This window comes from Pomacea canaliculata, linkage group LG11 (assembly GCF_003073045.1).
Source record: "Pomacea canaliculata isolate SZHN2017 linkage group LG11, ASM307304v1, whole genome shotgun sequence".
Lineage (NCBI taxonomy): Eukaryota > Metazoa > Mollusca > Gastropoda > Architaenioglossa > Ampullariidae > Pomacea > Pomacea canaliculata.
In genome coordinates, this window is record NC_037600.1 from 18,031,978 (window position 1) to 18,042,233 (window position 10,256).

The 10,256-nt window shown below is 37.1% G+C and overlaps 1 protein-coding gene across 1 annotated transcript; it reads right to left on the reverse strand.

Moving 5' to 3' along the window:
* Positions 1–2,427: 2,427 nt before the first annotated feature.
* LOC112575432 (neuromedin-K receptor-like) lies at positions 2,428–9,489 on the reverse strand. The gene is made up of 5 exons (XM_025257302.1): positions 9,321–9,489; positions 7,996–8,793; positions 5,822–5,922; positions 4,090–4,180; positions 2,428–2,807 (listed from the first exon to the last, which is right to left on the reverse strand). Exons 2-5 carry the CDS (start codon positions 8,749–8,751, stop codon positions 2,577–2,579), a joined length of 1,179 nt encoding a protein of 392 aa, XP_025113087.1. The 5' UTR covers positions 8,752–8,793; positions 9,321–9,489; the 3' UTR covers positions 2,428–2,576.
* Between the last annotated feature and the right edge of the window lie 767 nt (positions 9,490–10,256).

Consider the following 10,256-nt stretch of genomic DNA (forward strand, 5'->3'; position numbering starts at 1 on the left):
ATTACAGATTCGTTAAGTGCTAATTTATTATTTTTAGAGCAATTTTCCCCTATTGCCTTTTCTAGGCTTGTCCAAAATAGTTTGGTTGCCTTACAGCGCCAAAATAGATGTTCAATTGTCTCCCTTTCGTTGCCACAGAAAGTACATTTATTATTAACTTCTATCCCCATATATTCTGCCAGGGAGTTTGTACCTAGAATTCTGTGGATAATTCTGCACTGAAACCATCTCAGTTTAATATCTTTTATTCCTTGAACCTTGGAAAATATTATTTTCCAGGGTAATTGAGCCCCTATTTTATTTTCCCACTTTTCACATTTGGGCCTGATTGTATTTTCTGTCAATATTTCGTAATAATATTTGGAACCTTTCTTTATAGAATTAATTAGTTTAATAGTTTTTGATGTTTCTTGCGCAGTGTTGTTCCTAATTGTAGTGCCCATTGACTGAACAAATTTTTAAATTATTTTTGCACAGCCCATGTATGTAACTATATCTATTGTTGTTCCATACTTGGCATTAATTTCACCCAGGGACAAAAGTACTCCAGATATATAATATATTTATACTAAATGGTTTTGTTCGAACTAAGATGATATGATTAAAGTGAAAAAACTTATATGTCTTCACTTAAAATTTCTTCACAGCTTATAAGCATACATCATCACATCAGTTATGTTGATGCACTCATTTAGAAACAGTATTTATTTTTAAAAAAAGTTTATTCTCCCAACTTACAGTAATTATATGAAACTAAGGTATTGAAATATCCTATGCAAAAATTAAAATTAGAATTATGTTAATTTAACATAATTAATTATTAATAATTAATTATTAAATTAATTTTTTTAAACTGTAATGTGATTTAAGTTTCATGTGTACAAAGTATAATTCCATTTCATATGCACATTCTCTTGCAGGTCTGAATCTTGTAGGCTTCATGTCTTGTACTGAGATTTAGAGGTGCACTTCCAAGTCTTTGTGCATTTACTCTGTTATCTTCTTGGTTAGTGTTTAATGATGCCTATAAAATGGCTTTGTGATGCATTTGGTGTGTTGGTGAAGTGCTTTCGTACTTGCTCAGGAATGGACCCTGTGTCCAACTGTTAACTTTTAATATTTACCACTCTACGTTCTGTGTATAACTGTTTGATGACATGCTAACCGTTGTTTTTGTTTAATAATATCCATTTAAATAGTTCTTCATGACTGTGCTCTCAGTTGTTGTTTGCACATGCGAGTGGAAGGAATTATCTGTGAGGAAGTGTGAAATCAGGTGAGTGGGTGTGCACCCCTCTGGCTATTAAGTCTATCTCTTCTCCCCTCGTCACACTTCCATTGCATCATTAACTGTCAAACACAGACTAATCTAACCATATGTCTTTATATTTAAAGCGATAACAAATATTATATATATTATACAAAATTTTTTTTAACAACAGAAAAACTTAGTCTGACAGGTAAATCCCAGTAACTCAAAAGAAATAGAATTTTGTCTGGAATAATAAAATGCCCTTATATATAGTAGGAATAATGAAGAGGCCATATCTGGATTAAATCAGACAATTCAATTGATAGACACTGGCATAAATGAGACTCTTTACATTTAATAAATTCATTAAGGGAAATGCTAAATAAATGGAGAAGTGTATTAATACTTTTAAGAATGCAGAATCTGATAATTGGTCTGATTATGAATACAGAAATGAAAGACATGGAGTGGTAGCCTGTAAAACCTGAAGAAAACACTTCCTGCTGATGTACAGCCAAATTCGAAAATGATTCTAAAGGTTTCAGGATTTTAAACTACTTGTAAAGTTTACAGCAAGTTACAACTGAAGAGTTTGATTATAAAGGCAATCAAGCAAAGCGGTTTGAAGTTTTAGAACATGCAGAAGTGTACGTTTTTTCCAGTAGTATGCACTCATAACCAAGTAAACGACGTTACTAATGGTACACTACATTTTTATTTCAATTGGAAATAACTCCACAAACCGGCAACATGATTAAACTATAGTAAAATGAAAATTCAAAAGGCTCCGAAACCATCAGGGACTTGGAACAACTAAGGGCAGTCAGTCACCTGCCACATCAACACAAAGATAGCAAAAGTAACACAGATAACTTGTTTACGTACAATGTTTTAGATCATGGTTTTTCCGCTATTAAAATGCTTTTTTAGAATTGTTTTCTTTCAAACGAGATTAGTTCCAAAATTGAACTGCTTTCGACGACTGTAAAATATGTTTCATTACAATTCAAAACTAAATGTCCTTTTGTGACAGTAGTATAGTAATAAGTTGACATAAAACTACGTACCTCGTTCTTTGTAATTAAATGTTAAAGCGAGGAATGCATCACTTTAAACATCACTTTGCTGACATATGACGACTGTCAGCCGCGGACCACCTGACTTATGCCTGGGGACCACTAGTGGTCCGCGGACCACACTTTAAGAACCATTGATTTAGAGAATGGTCATGCAACCCAGCCTTTAGCGAATAGTAGCCATTATGTAATAATAGTATCCATTCAAAACTGACGAGTATGTTCAAACGACATTGAAAATATTTAAATTAAACTTCTAAAGTTTCTGTAACATGCAATGTTCCAAAAATGATGTCTCTTTCTTTCTTGTTAAAGTTGTGCCGCAGAGCTCCCTGACGGTAGTGGCTGGCACGGCGCATCAGTTGATGTTGTTGAGTATCGTTAGACATGAAGTCGGACGTCAGGTCTTTCGATGTCTTGGATAGACACTTACATGGGAAAACACCGAAAAGACTACGAAACTCGCGCTGAAACTTGGCCTGCAAAAATAGTGTACAATAAGCAAGAACTCTTAATTTACAATATATTCGTAGCAACATTAGTTTTGTAGAAAGAATTTTATACGTAAGCTATTCTCTGGATCTGACTGATTAAATGTGCAACATGCACTTTAAAATGCAAAACCTACGTGCGAAATATTGCAAATTGTAAAGGCTCACTTCTGAGCCCCTTAATACTCGTTTTGACGGCCTAACACTCAACAGCAAACCTAATTAATTAATGGATTACTGAAAGAAGCATTCTCAGAATCTAAAGTCCTATTGTGACGATAATTCAATCGGGGCTTCCTGCATACGAGGCCAGGATCCCTCGTCTTGTTAGTAGCCGTCTGGCTGGCATCCGTTCCAGTTTTTTTTTTTTTTTTTTTTTTTTGTTGTTGTTTTTTTTTGCCACCATATCAACAGCAAGCACAGAACAATAGCGACAACGTTCTTTGCAAATCAACAAAAAGTGTATTAGAAGAGGCAAAAGGTAAAACAACCTGAAGGTCTCAAGGTCTCACGTATAAAGATGTTTTAGACAAATTAAAAATTTAAAGATTAATATGAACCATCTTTAAAAACACATTAAAGGAAGGTGCTCTTCTACGTTCTGTTTTACTTGCTATACAGGAAGGTTAGTTGAATCATTCAAAAAAACAAAAACAAAACAAACTAGGTCATAGTCTTCTGTCCTGACTCCACTAGTCTTCAGAACAAGGTTTGATGCATAGATTACCACGAGGAACAAAATACATCTTTTGTACTAAGAATAAATTGGCAGACAGTATCTGAAACTCCGTATATCCTCAAATGGTCATCAAGACATTACAATTCAACAAAGTTCCGTTCGACTTTTGTTTACATTTTTTGTAGTCTCACTAGTAATTTGTCGATATAAGGAAGCTATAATATTTCATCTAATTGGGGGGGGGGGGTTGTTCTACATACGTTGAAAAAAATCAAGATATGGAAATATTATGTAATTGATTTTTTTCACAAAAATTATTGACCGTAAATTTTATGTAAATAAATTGATTAATTTTTGTTATACATAGTTGTTGATTAGATATTAGAGGAAGGATGTTGAATTAATGGTCCTTCAATGGCAACCCTTGTCTTATGCTTGTCTGTGAATGTACGAAGTTAAGTAGGAAAAAAGAACACCGGAGATATTTCTCGACACGACGTCAGTGTGAACGGAACACATGGTCAACATTTATACATTTTATCAAAAAGCATACGACACAAATATTTAAAACCTTTAAATTTTAAAACTTACATTTAATATACCGTAGATAAAAGGGTTGTAGCAAGAATTACTCATTGCAAGCCAGTTGCTGCAAAACCAGATGATGTTGATGTATTTATAACTGAAACAAAAATCAAAACTGTACTCAATACATGTACAAGACAAATTTTATAAGACGACCAGTCATAATAATTCAAATGAAAATATGATATTTAGCAGTTAAGAGATAGTGAAAACTCGGCGCCCTGGCGCACTTGGTCTCGGGGAATTTATTTAAGATTTTTAATTTGAACGTTTATTTGCAGTCTGCATTACCATGAAGATCCAGTACAATGGGAGAATAAAAAATGATAATAACAAACAATATCTACCACACAAAGACGATGATGTACACAGATGGGTAAGTTCCCCGCCAAACACATAAGCACATCCACACTCTGGGTGGATTGAAGATTCAAACACTCGATAAAAGCGCCAAAATGGCAAGAAACAAAATGGTTGACTTAAACGTGGTGTCCAATGCTGTCCCAGACATGCTCAACGGGGAGCCAGGTCAGGTAAACATGATGTGCCCTTGCTGCAAGAATTCAGTCAGCTCGAGACATCGATAGGGGATGGCGTTGACATCTTATTGAATGGAACCTGGAGCTATGGCGGGTAAAGCTGGCATAACAAGAGGCTGCATAATCTGTGTTCACACTACCTATGGGTCTCTGCGGTGGAAGGATTGGTTCACCAGTACAGTTGCTTTTTCGGTTTATTATTTTTCGCAATTTTCAGGTGTTGTTAAGTGAAAACACTCTCAAATGAATGCAGTTAGAGCTAATTAAAATAAATGTGGTGCGTAGTTTTTTTTAGGACATTCTAAAAGCACCTCTTCTATATTAATATACGTGTTTTGAGTGATTTTATACTCGTCACTAGGAGCATATCCCACATTTAACACACTGATGTTTGGGATATTGACTGCAGTTAAAAAAATGATAAGGGAAATGATGCCGACTTCTGAAGTATTTCGCTTTATAATCTTGGATTGGAAATAAATTGTGTCACAACATGTCGTATTTTGGTCTATGGTTTACAGAATGGGTAGGACTAGTGTCTCGTACCCCAGTTTTGCAATAATATTTTTATCAATCACAAAGAGATCGTGGGCCGAACTTCAACAACGATTATCGTACGGAATTCTATTGCCACATTGAAACTCTGTGCTAATATTTTTTTTCACACCAATATTCTCCAATTCGTCAGATTGTAGGAATATGTATGTTAAGAGTGAACACGCGCCTGAAGTGTGTGGAAGACCTTGCTCGACAACATGGCGGCCTCCATGCACATGCAGCGTCAGATATGTGATTTTTTTAGTTCAAACCATTCAGCATTTCGTTGTCTATCAGATGAGCCCAGCTTGACTACGCAAGGCATGATTCGTATTATTCGACGACTCGAATGAAACATCCGATAAAAACACTTTAAAACAAAATAAAATCAGTATACGCTGATACTTTCTTCTGAGTAATCCTTTGGGGAAAACCCCTAAAATAATGGACAGGGTCGTCACAAAATCTTTGATGATTTCTAAGAGCCATAAAATATTCAATTTATACAGGATGAAAAGACTAACAGTAATAAAGTTAGACTGCAAGACAGGCATTAATATCTGAATATACAGAAAAACTCAAAAAACGGACATAAGACGGGAAACAAAGATGAAGAGAAGCAATAATCAGACCGAGAAGGAGAGATTGAGAGATTCACCCACTGATTTATGCGCTCACTGACGACAGAAAGGAGATTGTATGTCTGGAGCGGAAGCCAGCAAAGAACGAAGAGGCTCACGACGATGATCATCATCTTCACTACCTGAAACATAAGACTGTGTTACGAGAAAATCGCTTTGCACCTACCAAATAGCCATACAAAGTGAACTACTCACAAAAAGGTAAGGGGAAGTTTCAGTTTGGGGAAACAAATTATAAATTTAAGCCTATAGTAAGACAGCAGTAGGCTGGAAACTATGGAGTGTGACTGCACAGCGCACTTGATATGTTCTTAGTTTAACTGCATTTGTCAGCGTCATAGGATAAATAAAAGCTTGGATTAAACAAACACCTCCTCCCTCCCATAAAGACCTTTGACACTAATAGATTGTTGCCGTATTCTTGGACGACCCCGAGACAACTGTTGCGTTTCGCGACTTAAATGTTCTGGAAGCTATTGGATTTCTGTTGGATGTCTTTTTCTAAATGTATTTACATCAGCAGCTACGGTCTTCGGAAGTCATGCAATTGTATGATGCATCACATGGTTCAACATCTTGCCACAGAGATTTTGTTGGTGAATAATGCATAGAAGCCGCAGAGGCTCAGTTCCATTAGATTCGACGACTTTTCTAATAACCCTTGATGCCAGTCCGCTGTGGCATCCAACCACACTTCTGGCACCATCAGTAGTCACTCCCACTAATTTTTCCCAAGGAAGAGCAAGACCCTCAAGAATGAAATCCATCGAAAGATTGAGAGACGTCCCTACGTAGGGATAAATACTTCTTCCCTTTTTTTCGGGGTTTTTTTTTTAGGTTTTTTTTTTATTACTAACATGCCGATTTCCTGTACTGTGGGCAGAAGCTTCGCGGGCGGGCGGCACCACCTCGCGGGCCGGATATGGCTCGCGGGCCGTAGGTTGGGCATCCCTGGAATACCACATAGACTAGGGAGATTTCTGATTCGCCGGTGTAGCAAGATAGGACCTCGCGTCAAGAATCGAGGTGTTCTAAGGACAGAACCGAACTCTCAGCGAGAACCAATGGTCTGTGCATGCTACAAAATTAAATTTAACAGTAGAGAAACACGCAAAACTTTTAGGTTCAAATAATTACAGCTTGCCAAGAGATGTGTATAGTGGGACTATTTTCTTTGATATCACTGCGCGAGTAGGTGTTTGATCGTCTGCTAAGGAGTAGCTACAAGTCAAATTTATAAAAAAAAAAAAAAAAACCACGAAAAAAGGAGGAGGCCGCGGAAGAGAAGTCGGGGCACACCTAACCTGTCGCTAGGCAACTGTTCTCCAATACGGCCTGGCACCCTTCCCATATTTACATTGGAAATTTTGTTCATCCCCACTTGAGAGGTATGGAGAAATTGACATTATATGCAAATAGCAATTCGCACATACCATTTACTCAAAAATAAAGCTTGAATAAATTTTCTCTTATCCTAGTTTAAACTTAAAAACAGGCAGTTTTACCATTTATTTACCATTTTCTGGGGATATTGCAATCTTTTATGGAATAATTAAGCTAGACAAGGTTGTATCATCTGAAATATAGCATTCTTGAACTTTTTTACACACACACAGCGTTTTACTGTGATAGTAGTAATTGCATGCTGAGAGAGTAAAAAAGTCAAAATGCCAGCAGACACATCTCCCCTAATCAGGTTATAATATAGTTCGTATTTTACAGTGAAATACATTGTCATTCAACTTATTTTATTATTAAACTTTCAAGGGAAATAACGATATGTGTTTTCGATCATCAAACTGGCAACTGGCGAAATGCCAGTTTTGAAAATAGATAATAAACAAAAGGTTTCAGGTGTAGAAATTGAAGAAATATATTTGAATTGTCTCTGCCGCCTAAGAGAATCTGTGTATAACTAGTACGACTCAGGAAGAGCTTTTTTCTGCAATTGAAAATTATCTGAGATGCTAATGAGTGAAAGTTTGAAATGCAAATACCTGAATCTGGTAAGACTAATTAATAGGTCATACAATTAATAGGTCATACCATATTAAAGTATGGTCAATCATAACTGATGTAACCTGGAAGAGACTCTCCATTGGACAATTTGCTGATAAGTCTACAATGAAAAAGTTCACTGACGCTCTGAACTCAAGAAGCCAAATGTTTTAAAGTCTAGAAGTACAGTTTCTTACCTTTCTTCTGTTGCGGCCACGTGCATCTTTCGTGTTTAGGTTAGTACCAGGCCGATGAGAGCCCCATATATGCCAAGCAATGCGACTGTAGCAGAAGGAAATGACGACTAAAGGAAAGAGATACTGTACTGCTACTTGCACGCAGCTGTAATAAACGAAGAACATGAACAAAGCAGGTGGATCATGCAGGCTGCACCACGGCTTTACTTCGCCATCGACCTCATCTAAATAGTCCACCCAAAAGAAAAGTGCATATGGCAGAGCCAGACCGACAGCCAGGATCCAGGTAGCAGTTATGATGACTGCAGCCCATCTTTGTGAGCAGCCAGCACGGAAAGGATGTATGACGGCGATATAGCGATCAACAGCGATGATGGTTAGTGTAAAGATGCTGACATTGACTGATATGACTTGAACCATTGGAGCCAGAGAGCACATGAAGTTAGCCAACACCCACCGTTGCAAGAGTGCGGCTTGAAACTGGAACGGAATGGAAAACATTCCGATGATGACGTCTGCAACTGCGAGGTTGGCGATAAAAATGTTTGTCACTGTGTGCATGCGCTGGTTTCGAACAATTATGACAATTACAAGACCGTTTCCTAAGACAGCTAACAGGCTGACAATGCCATATAAAAACGCCAGAAGACAAATTAACCCAGTTGGTACATCATAGGTAGTCTGAAAAGACCCGTTGGCGTTTCTGTTCGTGCTGTTTGGCATCTCCATTTCAGTCTCCTTGCTAGTATTGTGCATGAAGGCTTTAGACCTCTCCGTGGACGATAAATGGGACAGCTTCTGAAATAAACAAACAGGAAAAATTAGTCACCAAAAAACCAACTTTTTTTGTTTAGAAAACAGCCGAAACAACGAAGAAGAGCTGTGTCCAATCTACCAGGATCCGAGTATCATAAGGTGTAGGAGATCAGACAATCAAGGAAGGAGAGAGGAAAAATCTGAGGTCACGTTTATAAGCGCAAGGGGAACGAAATCATATTATTTCTGTCATAAACACTACTAATAATGTATTGTTTATTTTTTCAAAAAAATTTACTACTTGATTATGGAACCGGCTTTAGGAAAAGCTCTCCGTTAATGCTGTCTTACATATGGCAACAAGAATTCAATTCAATTCAATTCAATTCAATACAACTATATTCATCCACAAGGGCAATTATATCTATGATGACAATGATATGAGAGCCTACAAGTATGTGGTCATGAAACTTAAAAAAAAATCACTATTTTTTTAGTTGTTTAATGTGAGACATATTGCTATGAAAAACATCACATTAGTCAAGCATAAAAAGTAAGGCTGGCCATACCTGTTAAAGTGCTGCTTGCTGGAGAGATTTACTAGACTCTGAAGCTTTGGTGTGTTTCGTTAATTCATGTAATCTGCAATTATGGTATTATCACTCTTCTGTTGTAAAAGACAGGGGAAGATGCTAACGTACTTCCTGCGCTCACGTTATCAAAACACAAGATCGATGTGAGAGGAGACCCAGGCTGCATGATGCACGTGTTGGACTGTGCTCTCCTGTAGCCACCCAGCACGTAGCAGACAGGGTGGACACACCCACACATGCGCCTGTCTAGCAAAGAAATGACTTTCCATTGGCTTTCTCTTGGGAAATATATGAAAGCAGCCGGTCAGAATACAAAATTCGGGAAGAATGGAATGGAGAGGGAGAAGGAGGGAAATTCCACCATGCTCGGATGCCTGTTAATGATGACTTTCTGGTTGGGACTTGGGGGGACACACAATAATAATCTTCCGGCTATGGATCGTTTTGTAGCTGGGTGTACAAAATATTTGCCGAAAATATTCGTCTATGATATTTCCGGTTTATGTACGGTTCTTGTCAGTATGATTGAAGAACAAAGTAAACACTTCTTCTCTGCAGGTTAATGAATAGTTTGTTTAGAGAGGAGGAACCATTTATTTCCAAACTGTGCCCACATTGTGGCAAGCGCGAACGTAAGCCTTGATACAAGTATTTAATGATAAAAATATAATTGTGACATCCCCACGTACACAGGATAATGGGGCGGCCGTAGAGTTACATTAAACAAAAATAAAAATAAAAATGTATAAAAATAAGAATTTTTATAAATAAATAAAAATGAATAGCAAGAGCATTGTTCAGGGTGCGATAAAATAAACTTTAATTAACGCACGAAACATCAAGCACATCAATCATTTAAGACAGGCAATGTAATAACATGCGTCGACTACTGTTGTTCATTTTATTTATTCT